General features: G+C 37.9%; 1 protein-coding gene and 2 pseudogenes across 4 annotated transcripts in view; 1 reads left to right on the forward strand and 2 right to left on the reverse strand.

The window, feature by feature from the left end:
* The window catches only part of RAB3GAP1 (RAB3 GTPase activating protein catalytic subunit 1), a 119,314-nt gene that overhangs the window by 76,467 nt on the left and 16,193 nt on the right, over positions 1 to 26,654 (forward strand). For 3 of the 4 annotated variants that reach the window (XM_055397585.2, XM_088829066.1, XM_088829063.1), the window contains exons 10-18: positions 1,709 to 1,777; positions 3,041 to 3,114; positions 6,829 to 6,921; positions 7,338 to 7,507; positions 9,652 to 9,741; positions 10,752 to 10,924; positions 12,268 to 12,322; positions 13,166 to 13,537; positions 26,382 to 26,519. In XM_055397585.2, the coding sequence (XP_055253560.2) occupies positions 1,709 to 1,777; positions 3,041 to 3,114; positions 6,829 to 6,921; positions 7,338 to 7,507; positions 9,652 to 9,741; positions 10,752 to 10,924; positions 12,268 to 12,322; positions 13,166 to 13,537; positions 26,382 to 26,519 (1,234 nt within the window). The remainder of the gene's footprint in view (positions 1 to 1,708; positions 1,778 to 3,040; positions 3,115 to 6,828; positions 6,922 to 7,337; positions 7,508 to 9,651; positions 9,742 to 10,751; positions 10,925 to 12,267; positions 12,323 to 13,165; positions 13,538 to 26,381; positions 26,520 to 26,654) is intronic. The other variant, XM_088829061.1, reaches the window with a different exon arrangement.
* On the reverse strand, positions 18,737 to 19,126 carry LOC129537800 (small ubiquitin-related modifier 1 pseudogene; annotated as a pseudogene).
* Positions 19,245 to 20,054, reverse strand: LOC129537801 (ATP synthase peripheral stalk subunit d, mitochondrial-like; annotated as a pseudogene).

Consider the following 26,654-nt stretch of genomic DNA (forward strand, 5'->3'; position numbering starts at 1 on the left):
AGGCTCAGGGGGTAAAGTCTCAACCCAAGAAAATTGTAGCGGAAATCATGCTCCCCAACATCGTGAAATAGTGAGACTTCCCCTCCCAGATCTCCTTCATCAGGAAGACTGGTGACAATCAACCTCAAGGTCGAGCTGCACCAATGCCTCCAGATGATGGACCCCGAGAGCCTTAGAGAGCAGCTGTCCCCAACCTTTCTGGCACCAGAAATGGATTTCATGGACGACCAGAGTAAGGGATGGCTTCAGGATCATTCAAGCACATGACATTTATTATGTACTTTATTTCTATTATTATTGTTACCTCAGATCCCTGGGTTGGGAAGATCCCTTGGAGAAGGGAATGGCAACCTACCCTAGTTTTCTTGCCTGGGAAATCCCATGGACAGGAGCCTAGTGGGCTACAGTCCATGGGGTCGCAAAAAGACACGACTTAATGACTAAACAACAAGGGACTAAAAGTGGTTTTACATTGTTGAGGGTTTTAAAAGAAAAAAACAAGAATATAGCAAGCTATTAATACATGGCCCATAAAAAGCACAAAATACTTCCCAGAGGGTCCTTTGTAGAAAAAGTATACCAATCCCTGAACTATAAAAATGATATTTTCAAAATTGAGATATAACTTATATACCATAAAAGTCACAATTTTAAAGTATACAATTTAGTGTTTTTAGTGTTCACAGTTGTGCAGCCATCATTAGTATCTAATTCCAGAACATTTTCATTACCCCAAAAAGAAACCCCTCACCTCTTAACTATCACCACCCCTACCCCCCCACCCCCCCGCCATTCCAGTCTCCCTAGGGCCTCTGGCTCTAGACTGATATTAATGTACTTTTTGCCTATATGGATATGCCTTTTCTGGACATTTCATATAGGTCAGATTATACTATATGGGACCTTTTGTATCTGGCTGTTTTCACTTACCATCTTTTAGAGGTTCATCCACATTGTAGCATGAATCAGTACATCATTGCTTTTTGTGGCCATATAGTATGCTGTCCTGTGGAATAGTGCTACATTTTACTTAACTCATCAACTGACAAACATTTGGTTTACTTACACTTTTTGGTTATTATGTATAGCATGTTTTTTTTTTTGCAGACATTCAGCTCAGTTCAGTCGCTCAGTCGTGTCCAACTCTTTGCGACCCCATGAATCACAGCACGCCAGGCCTCCCTGTCCATCACCAACTCCCAGAGTTCACTCAAACTCACCTCCATCGAGTTGGTGATGCCATCTAGCCATCTCATTCTCTGTCGTCCCCTTCTCCTCCTGCCCCCAACCCCTCCCAGCATCAGAGTCTTTTCCAGTGAGTCAACTCTTCGCATGAGGTAGCCAAAGTATTGGAGCTTCAGCTTTAGCATCAGTCCTTCCAATGAACACCCAGGACTGATCTCCTTTAGGATGGACTGGTTGGATCTCCTTGCAGTCCAAGGGACTCTCAAGAGTCTTCTCCAACACCACAGTTCAAAAGCATCAATTCTTCAGCGATCAGCTTTTATTAACTTAATATAAATATGCCACCATTTGCTAAACCAGGTGCTTACACTTTTATTATATTACAAATTGTGACCTTTTTAGCATACTTTTTGGGGCATATTTCTGGTTATTTACTGAGGATACAATTCTAGAAGTAGAATTGTTGAATCAGAGTATATATACATTATTAAAGCTTACAGATATATTGTATGTTTTGTTTCAGTGAACTCCATTTAGCAACTACATGGCCTCACCTGACTGAAGGTATCATTGTGGATAATGATGTTTATTCGTAAGTATGTTAAAAATAGTACATTGAGAGTCACATTTCAAAAGACTAAAACTAACTGCCCAGTGGGTTAGCAATTTTTCTTTGAATCAATTTCTGATATGGTTGTTTGCTTTTGTTTTTAAAGATCAGTTTTTAGACTGACTGATGTATATTAGAAATGTGTTTTAAGCTGTGGTCTTTGGAGACAGGATCCTTAGTTCCGGGGTAATGAGCAGTCTGAATCTTACTTGGACTTAGCAAAGATGTCTCTAGTTAGTTTGGGAGTCAGTGCATAATTCTGTTGGACTTTTTGTAGCTGTTAAGAACATTTGATAAAGGACTTTTAAGAGATGATGGTCATTAAAATATGTGGGAAGAACATTTGATCATTAAATGCCATAAACAACAAAACATCCGTATCATATACTCCTGTGCAATGGAAAAATTGCACAGGAAAAAATTGAAAATTGCAATGAACACTGTCCGAGAAGAATGTGGGGAAAGAGGAATGTAATTTTGGTATCTTCTCATGCTTTATGCAGAACAGTGAGAAATAAGACACTTTTTAAAAAATAGTTAAATGTGTCCTATTCTCTGATGGTAAAAGTAACACAAGCTTTTAAAATCAGATAATTTAGATGGGTATAAAGAAGAAAGATTACCTACAATTCTATTACTTAAAAAATAACCAGTTAGCATTTAAGGATATTTCTTTTTAAAGTATAAATTATATATTAATTTGCTTTATTCATATAATACAGTTATTCACTGAATAGATCTGTGTTGTCAGTTTGTAAAGTACTGCATAATATCCCATTAAGCGAATGCAGCATAATCTGTTTAACTAAGAAAATGGGGCACTTGATCTTGTGCAAATTTTTATAGTTTTCTTTTTTATTAATAAATAGTGTAATAAAACAAAATTAGGATCAGTGTACATTTTTGCTTGTTTCTCGTTTCTCATTTTAATTTATTCCTAAAATATTCTTGTTAGGTTATCATTGTATGTTACCTGATCAGAATCGTTTTTATGCTTTTTGATTAGTTTGTTCTGATTTTGGATTTTCCTTTTGTACTTTTTTGTCTAAGAATTTTGTCTTAAGGTTTTATTTTTAAAAACTCATCTAAATGGTCTTCTGCATGTGAGTAGCAGTAAGTTTAAGGGAGGCGAAATGGATTGCTTGTCCTTCTATATAATGTTTTCATTAGACTGCATTTTGGTAAATTTATGAACCTTGCAGATTGCTATAAATAGGATCTTGTGTTTATCATTTTGCATTTTAGTGATTTGGATCCTATGCAGGCTCCCCATTGGTCTGTTAGAGTTCGAAAAGCTGATAATCCTCAGTGTTTACTAGGTAAGATATTTATGTTCCTTTCCTGAAATAACACATATTTTTCTATTCTCCAGATCAGGAACATTGGATATATTCTTTATACTTTATTTCACCTATCTGAAATTTTTTTTTAAGTTTTTTACATTGTGACCTCCTCAGTTAACATCATTAAAGATTAATCTTTGTCAACAGCAGTGACTCCTTCTGGTTATTCTTAAATAATACTAGCAGACTTTCTTGTCATTTAGTTTTAACCAGTCTACACCTCAAAATTCTCTTATGTTTTCCCAGGATCTGAGTTTTATTTTCCTAATGCTTTAATGTCACTTCTTTTTTTCCTTCTGTGGCATACTCTGCTTCTTCCATTCTGGTTAGTGGAATCCTTTTTCTGTTTTGTCATCCCTCTACACTTGTAGTATATGATAGGATAAACACTAAATTTGATGGTCTTATTAGAGCCTTTCTGTAGGGCTCCGTACTGTATCTGCAGATATATTTTCTGATAGAGGAAAAGAGGTGTAAATAATCTTGTACATCTCATAGGGATATTTGAAGTGAAATAACAGTATGTGAAAGTGAAAGTCACTCAGTCGTGTCCGACTCTTTGCAACCCCATGGACTATACAATCCATGGAATTCACCAGGCCAATACTGGAGTGGGTAGCCTTTCCCTTCTCCAGGGAATCTTCCCAACCCAGGGATTGAACCCAGGTCTCCTGCATTGCAGGCAGATTCTTTACCAGCTGAGCCACAAGGGAAGCGCAAGAATACTGGAATGGGTGGCCTGTCCCTTCTCCAGCAGATCTTCCTGACACAGGAATCGAACCGGGTTTTCCTGCATTGCAGGCAGATTGTTTACCAACTGAGCTATCAGGGAAACCCTGATAAAACATTATAGAAATGTATTTCTATAACATTTAGAACATATAGAACATTTCTATAACATTATAGAAATGTTATAACATTATAGAAATACTTTAAAAACTATCATTCACTCTTCAGGTCATAATTATTATATCCCATATCTAGAATTATCTTTCTCTTCCTGCTTTTGTAGATAATGTCTCTTTCATGAAGTCTTCTGAACCCATCTCCTCTTTCCAGTCTTTTTCTCTCTTATATTTAGTGGATGTGAAAATTATTTTCTCCATTTCTGTGTTCATCCATGCCACATTTGTTTCATACAACCTGATACATTGCCATTCAGCTGATGAAGTTATTACTAAATATTTATTGAAGACAGTATTGGGGCATTTCCATAGTGCATTTTTTCCTGAGCTCTGTATCATTCATCATGTTATTCTTTAAATGCTAATTAGCTTTTACGTATATGCCATTGGTGTCTTTGTCTTGAGGTATAGGGAAGAGGTGAGGCTTCCCTGTTGGCTCAGTGGTAAAGAATCTGCCAGCCAATGCAGGAGATGCTGAAGACATGTTTGATCTCTGGGTTGGGAACATGCCCTGGAGAATAAATGGCTACCCACCAGTATTCTTGCCTAAGAGATTCCATGAGCAGAGGAGCCTTGCAGGCTTTCCAGGAGGTTGCAGAGAGTCAGACACAACTTGGTGACTAAAAAACAATAAGAACTTTGGGAGGTAGGTAGAGGGTTGATATGAGAGGTTTTAGAGTTGGATAGACCTTGTTTTATATCCTAGATCCACCAACTTCATGAAAAAAGACACTGTTTATCCTATTCAGGCCAATAGTAAGTGCTTAATACTCAGTTCAGTTCAGTTCAGTCGCTTAGTCGTGTCCGACTCTCCGCGACCCCATGAATCACAGCACGCCAGGCCTCCCTGTCCATCACCAACTCCCAGAGTTCACTCAAACTCATGTCCACAGAGTCGGTGATGCCATCCAGCCATCTCATTCTCGGTCGTCCCCTTCTCCTCCCGCCCCCAACCTTTCCTAGCATCAGAGTCTTTTCCAGTGAGTCAACTCACCGCATGAGGTGGCCAAAGTATTGGAGTTTCAGCTTTAGCATCAGTCCTTCCAATGAACACCCAGGATTGATCTCCTCCAGAATGGACTGGTTGGATCTCCTTGCAGTCCAAGGGACTCTCAAGAGTCTTCGCCAACACCACAGTTCAAAAGCATCAATTCTTCGGCGATCAGCTTTCTTCACAGTCCAACTCTTACATCCATACATGACCACGGGAAAACCATAGCCTTGACTAGACGGACCTTGGTTGGCAAAGTAATGTCTCTGCTTTTGAATATGCTATCAAGGTTGGTCATAACTTTCCTTCCAAGGATTAAGTGTCTTTTAATTTCATGGCTGCAGTCAGCATCTGCTGTGATTTTGGAGCCCAAAAAAATAAAGTCTGACACTGTTTCCACTGTTTCCCCATCTATTTCCCATGAAGTGATGGGACCAGATGCCATGATCTTTGTTTTCTGAATGTTGAGCTTCAAGCCAACCTTTTCACTCTCCTCTTTCACTTTCATCAAGAGGCTTTTGAGTTCCTCTTCACTTTCTGCCATAAGGGTAGTGTCATCTGCATATCTGAGGTTATTGATATTTCTCCCGGCAATCTTGATTCCAGCTTGTGCTTCTTCTAGCCCAGCATTCCTCATGATGTACTCTACATATAAGTTAAATAAGCAAGGTGACAATATACAACCTTGACGTACTCCTTTTCCTATTTGGAACCAGTCTGTTGTTCCATGTACAGTTCTGACTGTTGCTTCCTGACCTGCATACAGGTTTCTTAAGAGGCAGGTCAGGTGGTCTGGTATTCCCATCTCTTTCAGAATGTTCCACAGTTGATTGTGATCCACACAGTCAAAGGCTTTGGCATAGTCAATGAAGCAGAAATAGATATTTTTCTGGAACTCTGGCTTTCTCTACGATCCAGCGGATGTTGGCTATTTGATCTCTGGTGCCTCTGCCTTTTCTAAAACCTGCTTGAACATCTGGGAGTTCACGGTTCAATTATTTTTCCTTTTAATCTAGAGGGAATTATAAGAAAAAACTTTTAATATTATGGGACATAGAGGGAAAGTAAAAGCAAGGCTACCTTTGAAATGGGATTAATTTTTTGCATTGGGTGGAGAAACTGAATGGTTCTTTTTCTTTCTTTTTTTTTTTAATGTCAAACTTAATGCATTTTTGTGACCAGAATTGCAACAAGAGTGGCAAATGTCTCTTATTTTTTTCTTTATACTGGGTCAAGACTAATCTCATGGCCCTGCTCGGATATCAGCCTCTTGCCTGGAAGGGCAGGTAGATCATGCAAGAGTTCAATTTTTTTTTTTTGATTTTTATTAGAATATAGTTGCTTTATGATGTGTTTCTGTTGTACAGCATAGTGAATCAGTTACATGTATACATATATCTCTTCTTTTTAAATTTCTTTCCTATTTAGATCAGTGCAGAGCACTGAGTAGAGTTCCCTTGAATGTTTTTTTTTCTGCCATATGTTGAAAATGAAAGTGAAGTCACTCAGTCATGTCTGACTCTTTGCGACCCTATGGACTATATCCTGCCAGGCTCCTCCATCCGTGGGATTTTCCAGGCAAGAATACTGGAGTAGGTTGCCATTTCCTTCTCCAGGAGATCTTCCCGACCCAGGGGTTGAACCCAGGTCTCCCATACCACAGACTCTACCATCCGAGCCACCAGGGAAGCAATATGTTAGTTAATAGCTTTTGTGAAAAGACATGTATCTTTATTTATAGGACTGACTTCTTTCAATTACATTTCAAAAATGAGTAACATTTTTTCTGTGTAGGTGATTTTATCACTGAATTTTTTAAAATTTGCCGTCGAAAGGAGTCAACTGATGAGATTCTTGGACGATCCACATTTGAGGAAGAAGGGAGAGGTGACTTAACTTTTTCTCTTTTTTAAAGTTATTTTCAAATGTCTAACTCACACATTTTCCAGCAACTTTTCATCTATTTTTCTCATTCAGGTTATATTAGGGAATCAAGTTTTGATGAACTAAACAGCTACCATTTTCTCTTGGCTATACCCTGAGCTTAAAACATTGTGTGATTAATAGGAAAGTGTAAGATATTTTTAAAAATAGAGTTCTGGAGGTTTATTTCTGAAGTTCCTGGGCAGAAATTGTTACACCTTTGTTAATCATGAATCCATATAAAGCTGAACGTGTGTATTAATGAAAAGTCACTGATGGAAAGTGTGACTAAAGTATTCTGTACAGTCATCAGTTTATTCATCACTTTAACCTGCTAAGGTTGGTGATGTAATATGTATTCATTTCTATTCTTTTTATAGAAATTGCTGATATAACTCATGCTTTGTCAAAGTTGACAGAGCCTGCACCAGTTCCAATTCATAAATTATCAGTCTCTAACATGGTGCACACTGCAAAGAAGAAAATACGAAAACACAGAGGTGTAGAAGAATCACCACTGAATAATGATGTCCTCAATACTATTCTCTTGGTAACTAAATGTAATGTTTTTATGTGTCTGTATGCGCACTCATTTATTATCTGTTGAGTCACATCTGTGTGGCAGGTACTGGATGGGGATATAAAATGAGTAAAACACAGTCTCCACATTCAGAGTTGCCGCTGGTGTAGAGCGAATAAGAAAAATGAACAGTGATTACAATACCTTGTTACATGTAAGAATTCTGGCAGAGGGCCTGTGAGAACACAGCAGAGGGTGCATCTGTTTGTCTGAGCAGTGGCAATCAGGGAAAGCTTCATAAAGACTGGACAATTGAGCTAATCATACATGGATGAAGGTTTAGAAGTAGACGAATTGCAGTGGCCTGAGAGAGCATATCGGACAATCTGGTAGATGGCAGGGTACTTCCCAGAGAGGGATCAGGGATGAGACTGGAGAGTAGCTGGTGAAGTGCTTGCTGAATCATGGGACTTCATCTTACAGTTTAATGTGCATTTTAAGCAGGAGGTTGACATGATCAAAATGGTATTCTTGAAAACTTTATAGCAAGTACTAGAAGGGGCTGGGGTGTCTCCTAGGTATAGGTTGATGGAACAGGTCCAGCTCAGGAACCATACACACCAGGGTTAATCCTGATTTATTGTTTGACTTTGAACAAGCCATTTAACTTCAGTTTCTTCATCTGAAATGAATCTAATAAAAGCCTGTGAGGTGGTTGGATGGATTAAAGGACCTTCTGTTACACTGGTATTTAATAGACCTTTGCTGCTGCTGCTGCTGCTGCTGCTTAGTCGCTTCAGTCATGTCCGACTCTGTGCGACCCCATAGACGGAAGCCCACCAGGCTCCCCCGTCCCTGGGATTCTCCAGGCAAGAACACTGGAGTGGGTTGCCATTTCCTTCTCCAATGCATGAAGGTGAAAAGTGAAAGTGAAGGTGCTCAGTTGTGTCTGACTCTTTGCGACCCCATGGATTGCAGCCTGCCAGGCTCCTCCATCCATGGGATTTTCCAGGCAAGAGTACTGGAGTGGGGTGCCATTGCCTTCTCCAAGACCTTTGCTAAATGATAGCTATTCTTACTATAATTGTAGTTAAAATCTTACTTCTGACAACCTGTGCATTAATACATTCTTGGGAAAAACCTTTAAGAGTAGTGCGATGAAAAGAATATAGGACTTGAAAACTTGAAGTTAATTTTAGCCCTGCTGTTTATCTGAGCCAGACTGTTAGCCAGATTTTTAGTTTGTTTATTTGTAAGAGATGTGGGTACTGATACATAGCTCACATAGTGGTATGAAAATAGGATACTGTGTATAAATGTTCTTAGTAGTGGAGGTTGACACTTGGTTGTTCCTCTCCTTAAGAAGAAAAATCTCTTCTATATGTTCTATAGTACATGGCAAAGTATGCAAAAGAATTACAAGTCAGCAGTACCACAGAGCACTTGAGGAAATTAGTGATTAAAGGATTGAAAATAGATTTCTGTAGAGAAGGCCCCTTCTTAAGGATATATCCTTAAGAGATTTTATTCCAATTATGTAGCTCAGTTGTATGCACTGCAGTTTTTTTTTTTTAACCGCTCTGCACACCCTCACATATGCACCCTTACCCTCACATAAATCCTCACATGTGTTAACAGAAATCATGTAGAAAAGATACATCAATCATTACAGGTTTAGTCTGCTTCCCACTTTCTATAAGTATCTTGTAAGATAAAATTATGGATCTTTAATGTCATACTTGTAGCATTTCATATATGAAAACCTGTGGGCAGTATTTCTCTATGGAGCCTCACAAATGTTTGGGTGTTTAAATTTTTTTTTATGTAATTTTATTTGTTTAATAATAATACTTTTTAAAAAATTTAATGACCTTGGATGAGCCTGAAATCATAGTGCACAGATTCTGGTTTTTCATTCCGTGAACTAAACAAAGAACGTGGTGGTTACATTTAAGAAAAATCTGATTTTAAAATTGACTAGTCACTCTGTTTTTTGGAGAAAAATAGAAAATATTTGAGATAATGTAGAACCAACTGGCCAGTACAGTAAGAGCATTCTCATTGTTTTAAAAACACAAGCGTTAAAATGTCAGATGGTGTTTATAAGAGTTACAAAAGTCTACAAAGTAAGAAATTTCATTGAAAATGTGATTATTTTCTTTCTTTCCCATAAGTTCTTATTCCCTGATGCTGCTTCTGAGAAACCGTTAGATGGGACTTCTTCAACAGACAGCAATAATCCTCCCCTAGACAGTGAAGAATATGTAAGTTAATTAATGTTAAATATTTAAAGTGCATTGAATTTCTAGGGATTTTGCAATATTTCTAGCAACAGTCATGAAATCTACTTCACAACAGTGACTACTGTAAACAGTTTTATATCTCTATACCTATCATTTAAGCTCTTCCTCAGTTTAACAAAGACTTGGATGAGGAAAACATGATAATTTTCTAGCATTCACTATAAAACTTTCTCTGTTGTGAAATAAGGATCTTTTTATTGTAAAAATCAACCTTAGGAAAACTTGAGTGAAGATCATGGCCTCCATTCAGTGACCTACTATAGAACATTAACATAGATACATATTTTGGGTAAAAGAAGTTTTCTGGAAATAATGAAAAAATATACTCTGTATGGTGATAGGATATCCTTCAGTTTAAACTTTTCATAAGTCATCAAATTTATGTTTTGCAATGGATTCTTCTTTGTATTTCAAAACTAGATAGAGAGTAGAAAATTCTTTAATGAAGTAATGTGTAAAATGAAGTAAAATTTTCATGTTTTCCTTTTTGAAGTCTTTGATAAATTGAGAAATAAGTTTAAATGACTGGTGTAGAGATATATCAAATTGTTAACAATACTGTTAAGAAGTGATTTCATGAAGTGAGAAGGAAAAGTAGGACTTTACATTTTTAGTTTATACAGTTCTGATTTTATGTTTTTGATTTTGGCAAGTGTGTATTCATTTATAATTACAAGATTTTTGTAACACATGAAATTTAGAGTATATCTTAAAGATTTCACAGAAGAAACTGAAAGCTGTACCTTTAGCCTCACTAAAATATAGTGTCACTTTTTGATCCTTGTAGAGATCTTGAAAACATGGAGCTGCCTAAGAACAATTTAGGCAATAATGTTTTAGACATTTGATAAAAGCCTGGCTGTTAGGATAGATTAATTTCAGGTATTAAAATCTCTGCCTACACAGTTTCTGATTATACATGTAAATATATTGTTAACAAGTTTTGTTTGTTTCTATTTTGTTAAATTTAGAGTCTCTACAATCAGTTCAAATCTGCACCGTCTGATAGTTTAACATACAAGTTGGCTTTGTGTCTTTGTATGATCAATTTCTACCATGGAGGACTGAAAGGAGTGGCACATCTCTGGCAGGAATTTGTTCTTGAAATGCGTTTCAGATGGGAAAACAACTTTCTGATTCCAGGGTAATAATTTCGATTCCCGATTGTAGAGATAGGATTTTTATTTGTTCACAAAATTTGACTTCTAACTCATTAATTCTCCTCTTGTAGGAAATCTGCCCCAAGAAAATGGTCAGAAACTTAGGATATGATTTCTGCTTTGGTGTTCACTATAATAGGAAGAAAAAGTTAATCTAAGTATCAGAAATTAAGTTAGTTCAGTTGCTCAGTCATCTCTAACTCTTTGTGACTCCGTGAACTGCAGCATGCCAGGTTTCCCTGTCCTGGAGCCTACTCAAACTCATGTCCATCGGGTCGGTGATGCCATCTGACCATCTCATCCTCTGTCGTCCCCTTCTCCTCCCACCTTAGATCTTTCTCAGTATCAGGGTCTTTTCCAATAAAAAGTGGTTAAATAAATCATCATGTATTTCTATAATGGAGAGTTTTTTTCCAAGAATCCCTATTAACATAGAAGATGATCACAATATTTGTAGTGAAGTAGACTGTAGTGTTATGTATACAGTGCTTTCAGTTATGCTGATAGAGAATATTAGAAAATATAGAGAATATATATAGAAATATGTATAGGAAAATACTTGGAAAGAAATATAACAAAATGTTAACTGTAGTTTAGTTGGAGAGAAAATATCTTTACAGTTCAGAAGTTTGGGTGTTAAATATTACCTATAACTTTTTAATATAGCTTATGTTGACATTTCACTTAAAGAGTTTAGCATATATGTTGATACTGTATAGGTTACTGTTCATTTGCCCATCCTACTCAAACTAAGGGAGGAGAATCATGATATTGGTAATACAAAATGGTAGCTGATCCAAAAATGTTTAGTCCTAAGTCATTTGCCAGCCTCTACTTAGCTGGATTCTCTCTTGGCTAATTACTCGGAACCACCTCATTTAGATCAGAGGAAATCCAGGCTCCCTACAACAAAAGAGAGGTGGAGATCAATGGATTTTATATTGATAGTCTACCATAATGATTGAAAACTGAATAAATAGTGTAACTTCTTTTGTAGTGTTTGAAAGACTGCATGCTAGCATCCTAGGGTGGATGCCACCATCCTAGGGTGGATTTCAAGGCTTTAAATTTTTTAAGTTTCTGTTAGCTTGAGAGCTATCACTACTTTGCTGTTGCATTTTGTCTGTTGTACTTGCTGTTGGTAAATTATGGACTAGGAGAATAAAATAAATTTTGATCTTTTAATTTTATTTGCTCCATCTAAGTTGCCTAATTTGTAGAAGTCTAGTTTTGCTTTCTTAGCTATGTGGTTTAAATATATGGTGGTATAAAAATATGCATATCGGAAGCAATTCTACTGATAAGCTTTTTTCTACTACTTTGACAGATTAGCAAGTGGACCCCCAGATCTGAGATGCTGTTTGCTGCATCAGAAGCTACAGGTAAAAATGTCCTAGTGGCAGTATATAATTTGTGACAGTGGTTAGGTCAAGTTATTCTGACATTAAATATAATAATAGATTGTAGGCTGTTTTCATTGTGCTGCTGTAGGTTACTTAAGTCACTGTCATTCACACCAAGGTCCAGGGAAAGGGTAGAAACTGAAAATAAAATATTCAGGCAGTGGATAAATTTTTACTGTAACTGTCACTGGCGGAACAGCAATTTCCTCAGTCCTTGTCCTTGCAAAGGAAAAAATTCATTCGAGAGATATAGAGCAGTTTTAAGCAGCAGAAGTTTTATTAAGCAAAGAGAAAATAAGCTCCCATGAAAGGATGAGAATGGGCTGTCTAGAAACCAGAAACCGCCCTGAAGTGGGGGTAGGGTTGGTTTTTCAGAGTGGTGGAAATTCTCTTCCTGTGTCTTGTGTTATTTGACAAGTTGACAGCTTTAGCTTATATAACTTGTATCCTTGTGCACAGGTGCTTATCCATAAGCACCCAAGCAAAACCCACAGAGGGCAGGCAAAAACTGCAATGCTGGTTTATTACAAACACAGTGTAATGAGCCCTGGGTTACTTTGAGTCACCTTTTAGGTCTTGGTGCACCTGTGCCAACCTGTGCTGGCAGTTTTTGTCTAGCTTGCTCCAAATAAGGCTGGAAACTTAGGGATCCTTGACCATAAAAGCAAGGGTCTCTGGGTATATTCTGATCACCAGTGTCCAGGAAGGGGAAGGAAGGATAACTGTCCAGGATATGGCTGGGACCCATGCATGTCTGACTAACAATTCATATATAATAATAAATATAATAATAAGATAATAAATAATTTTGTTTCTCTTAAGATGTTAAATTGTTGTATTGAAAGAAAGAAGACACGTGATGAGGGGAGAAAGACAAGTCCTTCAGATAATGTGACTAATACGTATTCAGGGGATGCTGGAAAATCTGGAGATCAGCTGGGGCCAGATAATTTGAGAGAGACAGATAAGGACAAAGGAGAAGTGGGAAAATCATGGGATTCTTGGAGTGACAGCGAGGAAGAGTTTTTTGAATGCCTCAGTGATACTGAAGAACTTAAGGGAAATGGACAAGAGAGTGGCAAGAAAGGAGGACCTAAGGAGATGGCAAGTTTAAAGCCAGAAGGACGACTCCATCAGCATGGGAAACTCACACTGCTACATAATGGAGAACCTCTCTACATTCCAGTGACCCAGGTGGGACAAGGACTGGTTCTTTAAGTAGTATTGTTGTTGTTTATATAACTTTATCCTAGTAGGAGATGATTGCTTTGGATAAAGGCACTTCTTTAAACAGTCTGTGTCTAAAGATCTATAGATTTGAAATCTAAATAAACTATTGGGGTTTTTAGGTCTATTGTTTGTGCAACTGAGAAATGTTTTGAAGTTTCAGTAGATAATACTTCATAATGTATACAGTGACCTGTTAGTTCTTTGGGTGTTTAAAAAAACAAAATCCAAAAATATTGGTGGGAAGAACAAAAGTAAAAATGCTTGATTTATGTAATTAGTTCTTATCTGTTCAGTATGTAGTTTGAACACATTTTATACCATTAGGAAGTGGAATAGCAACAGCTCAAGACCTAAGGAAGAGCAATAGTTTTTGGGTTTTTTGGTTTTTCTTTGCATAGGTGATAAGTGAGTGTATATTATTGTGAAAATCTCAATCTAGAAAAAGTGAAAGTCACCACCCATTAATTCCAGTTCTTATCTGTAGAAATAACCATTATTATTCGTTTGAGTTATAGTTTTGTATACCTATTTCTATGCATTGATGTATGTACACATATGCATATGGTACATAGTTTTGTGGATTTTAAAAAATCTGTGTATTGATATGTAACTTTTTAACCTAAAAGCTTGAGGATCTCTTCATGTCATTACATATAGATATCCTTCATCTCTTTAATTGCTGTATAATATTCCACAGCATGGAAGAGCCATAGTTTAACTCTTCCTCTCTTAATGCATAATATGTTATTTGAAACTTCTTGCTATTATCATGCTACAGTATAAATTCTTGTTTTTCAGTATTATCTGTTTCACATATGAGTGTTTTATTTTAACTCTTCCTTTCTTAATGCATAATATGTTATTTGAAACTTATTGCTATTATCATGCTGCAGTGTAAATTCTTGTTTTTCAGTATTATCTATTTCACATATGAGTGTTTCTCCAAGGGAGAAATGGAATTTCTATATAAACAAATATATAAGATATAAAATTCCTCTTGAAAAGGGCTGTACCTACTTTATACCCCATCATTGATGAGTATAGGAATAAGGGAATACCACTGTCTCCCCAACTTTCTTTTCATACTTCCTTCCTTCCATAAATATGTGTTGAGTACCTAGTATATGCCAGCCACTGTCTTGGGACTATAGGATTTTAGTAGCAAAATTATATAGTACATTTCTTGAGCTCATGTTACTTGATTCATATTTAATTTTTTATAAAAAACTGACATTACCAGTCATAAAAGCTTTTGCCAGTATGATGGGCAGAAGTGGTATCTCAATGTTCTAGACTGTATTGCCCTGATATTTTTATGAACCTTAGTGTCTTTTTCATATGTTTACAGCTATCCTTTCCTGTAAGTTACATTCCATTTTCCTTCTAGGTTGATGTTGTATCCTTATTGATTTATATGAGTCCTTTATATTTTAAATATAAACCATCTGTTATATACATTGTATATGTTTTCTCCTAGTTATTTTAAAAACATGTCTATTTACTTACCTATTGAGTTATAAATTATAACTAAAGTGCACAAACTTCAAGTGAATAGTTTGAGTTTTTTCATATTTAGAGACCCATTTAACTACTACTTATATCAATATACAGAAAATTCTCATCACCCTAGAACAGCAATGATCAATAGAACTTTCTTTGAAGATGAACATGAGTATTTTGTGCTTTCCAGTACTATAGCCATTATCTATATGTAGCTGTTGAGTACTTGAAATGTGGCTAGTGCAACTGAGAAACTGAATTTTTTATTTAATACAATTTCCTAAAATTTAAATAGCCAGATGTTTGGAATGCCATAGCCTAGTATTCCCCTCCAGGTTAACTGTTTTTCTAACTTTTATCAGCATAGGTTAGTTTTATCAGTTTTTGAATGTCATCAATGAATCATACTTTGCTTGCTCTTTGTATACAAATGGAATTGTGTACACTTGTGCATTTTTAACAACCATCTGTGAGTTTCATCCACGTTATTACATGAATCAGTATTTGTGCATGTTTTATTACTTTATAGTATTCTATGAATATGCCACTCAATTCTTAGAATATATTGCTTATTCATTCACCTGTTGGCTTCCCTGGTGGCTCAGTCGATGAAGAGTCTGCCTGCAATGTGGGTGACCTGGGTTTGATCCCTGGGTTGGGAAGAACCCCTGGAGAAGAAATGGCAACCTACTCCAGAATTCTTGCCTGGAGAATTTCATGGACAGAGTAGCCTGGTGGGCTACAGTCCATGGGGTCACAAAGAGTCAGACATAACTGAGTAACTAACTTTCACTTTTTTCATTCACCTGTTGATGGAATGTGAGTTGTTTATAGCTAGAGTCATTATAAATAAATGAACATTCTTATAAGTTGAATATTTCTTTTGGATATATTCTTAAGAGTAGAATTGTTGGGCCATGTGGTAGCAGTATGTTTGAACTTTAGTAGATATTGCTAAACAGTCTCCCAAAGTGGTTGAATTAATTTATATTCCCTCCAGCAATACAAAATAATTGTGGTTTATGCCGCATAATCACTTATAATTGGTTTGTCAGGGGTCCCAGCACCACTCCCAGGTTTGACAATTTGCTGGGAGGACTTATAGTACTCAGCAGATAGTCACGCTCACAGCTGTAACTTAATACAGTAAAGGGATGCAAAGCAAAATCGGAAGAAAGGAAGTGGCACATGGGACAAATTTCAGAGGATATCAAGCACAAGCTTCCAAGAGTCTCCATGCAGTATAGTCAAACAAGATGCACTTAACTCCAGCAATTGGTTGTGACCACACGTAAATGTTGTCTACCAGGGAAACTTGTCAGGGACTCAGTGGTCAGGGATTTTATTGGGGCTAGTCACATGACACCTTCTGCCTCAGTTCAGTTCAGTTCAGTCACTCAGTCGTGTCCGACTCTTTGCGACCCCATGAGTCACAGCACGCCAGGCCTCCCTGTCCATCACCAGCTCCTGGAGTTCACTCAAACTCATGTCCATCGAGTCAGTGATGCTGTCCATCCAGTCAGTGATGCTATCCAGCCATCTCATTCTCTGTCATTCCCTTCTCCTCCTGTCCCCAATCCCTCCCAGCCTTCTGCCTAGCATGTGCCAAAATTCCAGATTCCCAGAAGGAAAGTAGATGTTTAGCATAAGCTATATTGTGCACAAAATTTAGGCGTGTTGTTGTTGTTTAGTCTCTAAATCATGTCTGACTGTTTAGTGACCCCATGGATTGGAGCCCACCAGGCTCCTCTGTCCATGTGATATCCCAGGCAAGAATACTGGAATGAGTTGCCATTTCTTTCTCCAGGGGATCTTCCCAACCCAGGGATCAAACCCAGGTCTCCTGCGTCTCCTGCATTGCAGGAGGATTCTTTACCACTGAGCCACCAAGCATAATGAACCTTTATTATCAGTTCTGAATATGGTGGGACTCTGCCAAAATCCATGTTCCCAGAAGCCAGCTAAGCCAGCCAACTTTGCAAACAGGCCTTTCTGAGGCCTGCTATGTTAACTCTTCTCTGCACACATTTTTTTTTTTTAAGGTGATGCTTTAATGAAAGGAAATATATGCAATACATTTTTTCATTATTAAACAACTATATGGAATTCATTAGAGAAATACCTCAACCACAAACATACAGCATGGATAAAATAAAAGGAAATAAGTTATGGCACATAATTAATAAAAGAAGATCTATTATTAATATTAGACATAGTATTTTAAGGCAAAGCAATATTTTAGATTAAGTTTAATGCATAATATGAACAGAATAATACACAAATCACAATTTAATAGATATGCAAGAAGAAATAATAAAACAAAAATCATAGTATGTGATTATAGCATCCTTTTTTTTTTTAAACTTTTAATTGGAGGATAATTTTTTTTACTATGTTGTTATTTTTATTTTTTTCATGGTTTTTACAAATATTTTGTTTATTTTAGTGAAACTGGTACAGACACTGTCCATTTAAAACCCATATCCCAGGCCAAAAAGTACAAATAAAGTCAGAAAGAGCAGTGTTCTGTTGTATACACTTCTGCATGAATAACTTGAACTGCTAATGAAAACTCGGAGAAGGCAGTGGCAAGCCACTCCAGTACTCTTGCCTAGAAAATCCCATGGATGGTTGAGCCTGGTAGGCTGCAATCCGTGGGGTCGCTAAGAGTTGGACATGACTGAGCGACTTCACTTTCACTTTTCACTTTCACACATTGGAGAAGGAAATGGCAACCCACTCCAGTGTTCTTGCCTGGAGAATCCCAGGGACGGGGGAGCCTGGTGGGCTTCCGTCTATGGGGTCACAAAGAGTCGGACATGACTGAAGTGACTTAGCAGCAGCAGCAGCTAATGAAAACTACATCTTTTCTGGGATCTTCTGACAAGATTTTTCTTTCATCTTAAAATGCTTTCTCTTCAGTGAAGCCATCTTTGGAGTTAGTCATTATTCTCTGTCATTTGACTCCAACTGGATATTCCTCCTCTTTTGGTCCAGACCCTCAGATTTTAAAGGTAGCTTCCAGTGAAAGTGAAGTCACTCAGTCGTGTCCGACACTTTGCAACCCCATGGACTGTAGCCCACCAGACTCCTCCATCCATGGAATTTTCTAGGCAAGAGTACTGGAGTGGGTTGCCATTTCCTTCTCCAAAGGATCGTCCCAACCCAGGGATTGAACCCGGGTCTCCTACATTGCAGGTAGATGCTTTACTGTCTGAGCCACCAGGGAATCCCAGCTTCAAGTTAAGGAAAGTTCATTTTCCACAGTTCTGTTTTCCAAAAAACTTCCATCTCCCACTGAAATTCATAGTCCAGAAGTGAAGCATTCACATAGTAGAACTTCAGGGCCAATTGGAAATTCATTAGGATCACTTGCATTAGTCGATCTTATTGATCATAAGCCTGCAAATGCACAGTCCTGGAAAAGGCGGGATCTCTATGCCCACCTGTAATTTTTAAAAAGCAGAGGGAGCTGAGGTTTGATCACCAAAAATCAGCACAATGAAAAGAAACAATAGTGAATAATGGGCACTAGAATTCAAATTACTAGATGTTTTAAAGAGATTGGGTGCCAGTTTTCAATTCTGTTTTGAACACCACATTACAAAAGAACTATTTTTTAAAAAAGGATTAAGGGGAAAGAAAAAAAATAAAAAAGAATATCTAAACCGTTGAATGACCCCCTGTTTGTTCTTGATAAACTTCAATCACATCTTCTTCCTCCATTCCCAGTTCTTTTGGAGTGTGATTATCAGCACTTCTCTGACCTTCAAAGAGAAACCTGAGTGAATTGATGGGAACTCCCTGTTTTTGACAGTATGATTCTTTGAGTTTCTTGAGATGTGTTGTCATTTTCACTTTGAAGTGAATCTCACTGCTATCCTGTCCGATGCCTCTGAGTTTAATATATTCTCCTTTCTTCTTATCCCCCAAGTCATTGAAGGTTTTGCTTCCTGGTCAGACATGGTGACGGTGGCTTCCCCCGGGGTCTCCGCACACCAGCGGCCTCGGGTAGGTAGAACCTTGCTCCAGGGTTTACAAATCCATCTCTCTACCCGATAGTACAACACCGCAGCTGGAGGGACTTACTTCCTCTACGCCTTCCCTATGTTATTTTTTTAATGTACACAGTTTATAATTCAAGGGCCAGAGCTTTCTCCCAGACTCAAGTTTATAAATTCGCAATTGACTTGTGAGGCCAGTAGGAGTACTTCTTGTCTAATTTGGTTTCTGGAGAGACTTCATTCAAGTCCTTAGTGGTCAGCCGATCAAATGGAATTATGTTCCTCATTTTCTCCAACTCTTTCTCATATTTCTGAATCCTGGTCTTTGGAAGAGACAAAGACTCAGCACAGCTTTCACATCTTTTTTTCAGCGTCCACCTGGGCAGTATATTTATCCTCTGGTATAGGAACCTTTGGACTTCCTTGGTATCTCAGCTGATAAAGAATCTGCCTGCAATGCAAGAGACCCTGTTTCGATTCCTGAGTCAGGAAGATCCTCTGGAGAAGGGATCAGCTGCCCACTCCAGTTTTCTTGAGCTTCCCTGGTGGCTCAGTGGGTAAAGAGTCCATGTGCAGTACTGGAGACCTGAGTTCGATCCCTGGGTTGGGAAGCTCCCCTGGAGGAGGGCATGGCAACTCTAGTATTCTTGCCTGGAGAATCCCCATGGACAGAGGAGTCTGGCAGGCTGCAATCTGTGGGGTTGCAAAGAGCTGGACTGAACAACTAAGCACAGCAGAGGAACCTTTAGGGCATTAAACTTCTTCTCAAAGTCATCCACCAAGCTAGCTTTTGCCACTTTTGCCTTGTAGTAAGCTCAGTCGATGGCAGGTGGCTTCTCAGGCAGAGTAGCCAACCTGGAATTGAGGGTCTTATTCCAGGACTTCAAGGAGTTAGCCACGGCCTTCTGGTTTCGGTGGGTGATCTCCCCAAAAGCTATCTAGTCAGTGGCTTTTAGAGCAAGTTTCCATCCAGCCATCTGAAGAACCTTCACAAGCCCCAGGTGGCCCACTAATTGGAGGATAATTGCTTCACAATATTGTGTTAGTTTCTGCCATATATCAGCATGAATCAGCCATAGGTATACATATGTCCACTCCCTTCTCTGTACTCTTCATAATTTCAATCATTTTAATTTTTGCCTTTCTGGTGGTTGTTTGATACTATCTCATGTTTTCATTTCTCTGATGAATAATAATACTGAATACATTTTCATATATTTATTGCCCATTTGGATATTTTCCTGGTGAAGTGCCTGTTCAAGACCTTTACCTATTTTTCAAAAGTTAGTTGTCTTTTTTCTTATTGCTTTATAGGAATTCTTCACATATTTTCAATCTGAGTTCTTAGTTATATGTGTATATGTGTGTGTGTGTGTGTATGTATCAATTTCTCCTAGTCTGTGCATTGCTTATTCACTTTCTTAATGATGTTTTTTGTTGAATAGACATTCTTAATTTTAGTAAAGTCTGATCTACCAATATGTTTCTAATGTAGATACTGCTTTTGTGTCCCATTAAAAAATGAACTACCCTGAGGTCCTGGAGATACTCTTGTGTTTTCTTCTGGAAGGTTTATAGTTTTGCCCATCTTATTTATGTTTGTGATCCATCTTAGATTGACTATGCTTGGTGTGAGGAAGAGGTTAAGATTCTCTTTTTCTGTAAGGATGTACAGCTGTTTTCCAACACCATTATTCAAAAGGTCTACCTTTTTCCATGAAGTGGCAGTGATGGCTTTGTTGTAAATCATGTGACTGTATGTGTGTTGGTTTATTTCTGGACTGTTCTGTTAGTCCCTTTGTTTATCCTTGTGTCAGTAATGTACTGTTCTTATTGCTGTAGCTTTATAAAAATCTTTCTGTCTTGTAGTGTAACTTTTCTGACTTTGTTCTTCAAGATTATCTTGGCTGTTCTTTTAATTTTTATGTAAATTTGGGAAACTATCAGTTTCTACATACAAAATTATCCTGCTGAGATTTTAATTTATTTATCAAATTAGATTAGCATTGCATTGAATTGGAGAGAATTGATATCTTAACAATATTGAGTCTCATAACCGTGAAATGTCTTTCATTTTATTTAATGTTTCTTCTACTTTTCCTTATCAATGTTTTTTAGTTGTTATTTTAAAAAAGATTTATTTGACTGTGTCATCTTTGTTGCAATATGCAGATCTTCCTGGCTTCATGCAGGATCTTTCATTGTGGCACATGGACTCTCTAGTTGCAGCTTGTGGGCTCTTTGGTTGTAGCATGCAGACTCCAGTGTGTGGGCTTAGTAGTTATCAGACAGACTTAGTTGTCCTGCGGCATGTGGGATCTTAGTTCCCTGACCAGGGATCGAACCTGTGTCCCCTGCGTTGCCAGGCAGATTCTTAACAACTGGACCCACCAGGGAAGTCCCTGTTTTTTAGTTTTTAATATAGAGGTTTTTGTATATCTTTTATTAGGTTTATGTCACAGTGTTTGTGATTTCTCAAATAAGGTAAATGGTGTTTTTAAATTTAATTTTTTCCCTGATATATAGCAGTAGTTGATTGATGTATATTGTAATCTAGCAATCTTATTACATTCACTTATTTCTAGTAGTTTGTAGATTATTTAGACTTTTCTATATACATAGTCATGTTATCTATATACATAGTCATGTTATCTATATGTTATTAACATATAGACAATGTGAATTATGGTTTTCTGAACTGTACACTTTTGGATTCTCTTTCATGTCTTATTGCACTGGCTAGGACTTCAGGTACAGTGTTGAATAAAGGATATCCTCCTCTTAATTTCAGAATGAAATCATGTGATAATCTTTGAGTGTATGTGATGTGTGTGTCATTTATTTTATGAAAGAGATTCCTATTCCTAGTTTCTGAGAGTTTATATCATAAACAGGTGTTGTATTTTATCAAATGTTTGTCCTGGATATTGAGATAATCATAAAGTCATTGAGTTTTAAATGAAATAGTGTATGATAAGTGAATGATACCATGTTTAACTCAAAATAACCACTCAATTTTTAGCTATTATTTTCTGAGAACTTTTTCTTATATAAGACATAAGAGGGTAGTAGTGCTTCCCAGGATGCAAGGATTTACTTAAAAGTTTTTGTGACTAGTTTTCATATTCTGAAGTGGGTTGATCACTTGTAATAATTGTGCAGTGGGATATTGGGATGTTTGTTTGATAATTTGAAACATTGATTCTGTTAACTTTATTTCTTTGCTCATATTGTTTCTCTGAGAGGTGGTTGTTAGTTACAACATTAATTTTGTTTGTTTGACAGGCCTAATCTTTTTGCTTCTTTATATGTTTTAAAAGTAAATTAGGTTTTAGATATTTCATCACTAACATTTAGTATTAGGACAGAAATATTCTAATACTGGAAACCAAGTACTTACTTTTTCTGATTTTGTTAGGGTGCATGCAGTTGGCATTGAGGTCTTGTGGCACAGACTGAGGTTTTGGAATCTAGCAGAACTAGATTTATAGCCTGGCACCACCAATTATTATTACTAGAATTGCTAGTACAAGCTATATTCTTTTCTGAGCCTTATCTCTCAAAAATTACATTAGTTTTCATTTTCTGGAATTCTATATAAATTTTATATAATTACAGTAACTTTTTTGTGTGTGGGAAATCTTTCAGCATAATTATTTTGAGGTTCATGTATGTTGTGGAGAATCTTTTGAAACAGGAGTTCTTAGCTAGTGGATTCCGTTCCGTTCCGTCGCTCAGTTGTGTCCGACTCTATGCGACCCCGTGGACTGTAGCCTACCAGGCTTCTCCATCCATGGGATTCTCCAGGCAAGAATACTGGAGTGGGTTACCGTTTCCTTCTCCAAGGGATCTTCCCGACCCAGCGATTGAACCCAGGTCTCCCGCATTGGAGGCAGACGCTTTAACCTCTGAGCCACCAGGTAGTGGATTAGAACCAAACTAATAGCTCTCAAAGTCAGCATCAGATAGATATCCTAGATTCTCTTTAGTTTGCCACTTTGATGACATTCGGCAAGACACTGTCTCCACATGTTAAATGCCCAGTTCACTTCTCAGTGATGACATCATGTACATGAGAAAGCTTTGTGTATATTCAGATGTGGTACATGTAAGAATTATAGTCCTGGGCTTCCCTGGTGGTTAAGAATCCACCTTGCAAAGCAAGGGACACCAGATTGGTGCCTGGCCCGGTTAGGATCCCACATGCCGTGTGGCAACAAAGCCCATGTGACCACAAGTATTGAGCCTTGGCTCTAGAGCTGCAAGCTGCAACTACTGAAACCCATGTGCCCTGGGCCTGTGCTCTGCAACAAGAGTGGCCACTGCAGTGAGAAGCCAGGGCACAGCAACTGAGTAACTACCGCTCACTGCAGCTCGAGAAAGCCCACGTGCAGCAGCTGAGACCCAGCACAGCCAGGAAAAAAAAAAGGAAGGAGTGTAGTCTTCATGCTGCTTGCCACTTGTATGCCTCTTGATCATGTTTTTCACTTACATTTTGTCTGAGTTCCCAGGTGGGAGGGTTAGTCAGTACCTCTTTCAGTCTCTTCCTTTCCTTCGGGAGGAGGCAAAAGGACAGTGAAAAGTAGTTTCTTTTCATGGAAATAATGAGGGAGTCTGCTCTTGAGTATATTGCTTCATTGGAGATTCATGCAACTTTTGAATTTGACTGAGGAATTTTGATATCATAGGGAAAGTAGAGTAAAAAGCTTATAATACAACCTAAGTATTTTGTCTAAAATTGCAAACGTTTATTGAGTTTGTGCCCAAATCTGTTCTTCACAGCAGTGGATCGCATAAAACGGGGGTAATTGCTCAAGGTAACAGATCTGGGATTCAAATACAAGCATGTTGCTTCTAGAGCTCAAGCTCTTAACCACTTTGTCATGCTGCCTTACCAATTATTACTCACCCCCAAGTATCAGTGACCTTAAAAGTGATGTATGTTCATTGTAGAGACAACAAAACAAAAACTCACAATTCCATAATCCAGAGGTAATCCCTGTTAAAGTACTTCCCTGCCCTTTTTCCTTGTATCCAACCATTTCCCTGTTATTGTACATTCAGATTCTTTGAATTTTCATGCTGTTATAAATGATGCTACAGTGATATTTCTAGAAGTGGAATTATTGGGTCAGAGGGCATGATCATAAATGCTTGCCATGTATTGGTGGCCAGATTGTTGTCCGGGAAGATTTATTTTTTATCTTCCTTTTTTTTCACTTAATTTATTTTATTTATTTTACTTTACAATATTGTATTGGTTTTGCCATACATTGACATGAATCCTCCCCGGGTATACATGTGTTCCCCATCTTGAACCCCCCTCCCACCTCCCTCCCCATCCCATCCCTCTGGGTCATCCCAGTGCACCAGCCCTGAGCATCCTGTATCATGCATCGACCTGGACTGGCGATTCATTTCACATATGATAATATACATGTTTCAGTACCATTCTCCCAAATCATCCCACCCTCGCCCTCTCCCACAGAGTCCAAAAGACTGTTCTGTATGGAATTTAGAAAGATGGTAACGATAACCCTGTATAGGAGACAGCAAAAGAACACAGATGTATAGAACAGTCTTTTGTCCGGGAAGATTTATATTCTCTCCAACAGTGTTTGAAAGTGCCCCTGTAGGGTTGTTTCAGAAATGAAAATGATACAAGGAAAAAAGTTACTTTCACAAGAAGAAAAGTTACTTTCTTCTGTTTGCTGCTGTGTTTTGAATGCTATACCTTTATATTTCTTCTACTTTATTTCTGTAAGATATCTGTGAAAATTATTTATCTCTGTGGCAGAGGTTCTCAACTGGGAACTGTTTGACCTCCCAAGGGTGTTTGGCAAGGTCTGGAAACACTTTTGATTGTCATGGGTGGAGTGGTAACAGAGGCAGCAGAGGCACTACTACAATAGGCAGGGGCAGAGATATGCTGCTAAACATCCTACAGTGCGAAGAAGAGGCTCCACAGCAGAGAGTTACCCAGTCTAAAATGTCAGCAGTGTGAGACTGAGAAAAAACTTGCTTTATAGTAAGCTCCTGAAATCTAGAAGGAATCTGTTTATTGACAAGACACTTACTTCTGCTGGGTCTTATCCTGTTATCTAAGAATAAAAGAGTTCATGGTTTTCTGGTTTTAACAACAAAGCAGGCAAGATTTGTTTGGTTAGTCTCTGACTTGTTCTTCATATTTCAAATAGAAAATCGAATGGAACCAGTTCTTAGAGAACTTTGCTCAACCCCTTTGGGCAGTTTTGAAATGTTTCTGTCACTTTCTTAATGATCCTACAGTTGTTTCTTCCTTTAGAGTTGCCTTAGCTGCTGTTTTATTTGGGGTTGCCATTAAAATATACAATCTCTCTGATTCCCAAAGTGAAAAACAACCAGCTCCTTGTGGGAACTGATAATTTCAGGGTGTTTGGTACCTAAACTCAATGCAACTCCTCCAACATAAAACATAGTTATTTAGGGGCTTTTACTTGGCGTTCAGTTCATTTACCTTTATTTTCATACATATATCAATTTTCTTCTTTCACTGCTGCTGCTGCTGCTAAGTCGCTTCAGTCGTGTCTGACTCTGTGCGACCCCACAGACAGTAGCCCACCAGGCTCCGCCATCCCTGGGATTCTCCAGGCAAGAACACTGGAGTGGGTTGCCATTTCCTTTTATAATAAAAACCTTGTTGTGAGTAATAATGACATTCATAAAAATATTTAGGACTTCATTTCTTTACATTGTTGTTATTCAGTCACTTAGTCACGTCTGACTGTTTGCAATCCCATAAACTGCAGACGCCAGGCTTCCCTGTCCTTCACTATCTCCTGGAGTTTGCTCAAACTCATGTCCATTGAGTCAATGATGCCATCCAACCATCTCATCCTCTATCACCCCCTTCTTCTCCTGTCCTCAGTCTTTCCCAGCATCAGGATCTTTTCCAGTGAATCAGCTCTTCACATCAGGTGACCAAATTATTGGAGCTTCAGCATCAGTCCTTCCAAAGAATATTCAGGGTTGATTTCCTTTAAGATATCATTAGTAGGGAGGAAAATGTTCAGTGCATCCAATTCCTCTCAAGAGGAAACATGATGATCTTATCTGTTGGGGAGGAAAGCACTGAAAGTCATGTTTATTCTTATTGTTACTTTTTTGTGTAGGTTCCAAAAAACTTGAGAATTTCTTTGAATTCTTTTAAATACATATCTTGTGACTGCTAGAGCTGAAACAGTTGTTGTCTTTGTTCTATTTTTATAGTTCTGCTTTCTCTAAAAAAAAGCTATTCATGAGCTTTGTCCTTTTGTGCTCTGCAGGAACCAGCACCTATGACAGAAGATCTGCTCGAAGAGCAGTCGGAGGTTCTAGCTAAATTGGGTACATCGGCAGAAGGGGCTCACCTCCGAGCGCGCATGCAAAGTGCATGTCTGCTCTCAGATATGGAGTCTTTTAAGGTGGGTCACACTGTCAGAGCTTGGGAGTCTGTTTTGAGCTATTCTGGGATGAAGCTGTGGAAGTCACTCTATGAAGTGTTGTGAAGGCCTGAATGTCTTTTTTTCGTTAAATGTTTTTATTTCATTAGTAGTTAC

Source organism: Moschus berezovskii, chromosome 2, assembly GCF_049115385.1.
Source record: "Moschus berezovskii isolate FMDL1 chromosome 2, NW_MosBer_1.0, whole genome shotgun sequence".
Taxonomy (NCBI): Eukaryota; Metazoa; Chordata; class Mammalia; order Artiodactyla; family Moschidae; genus Moschus; species Moschus berezovskii.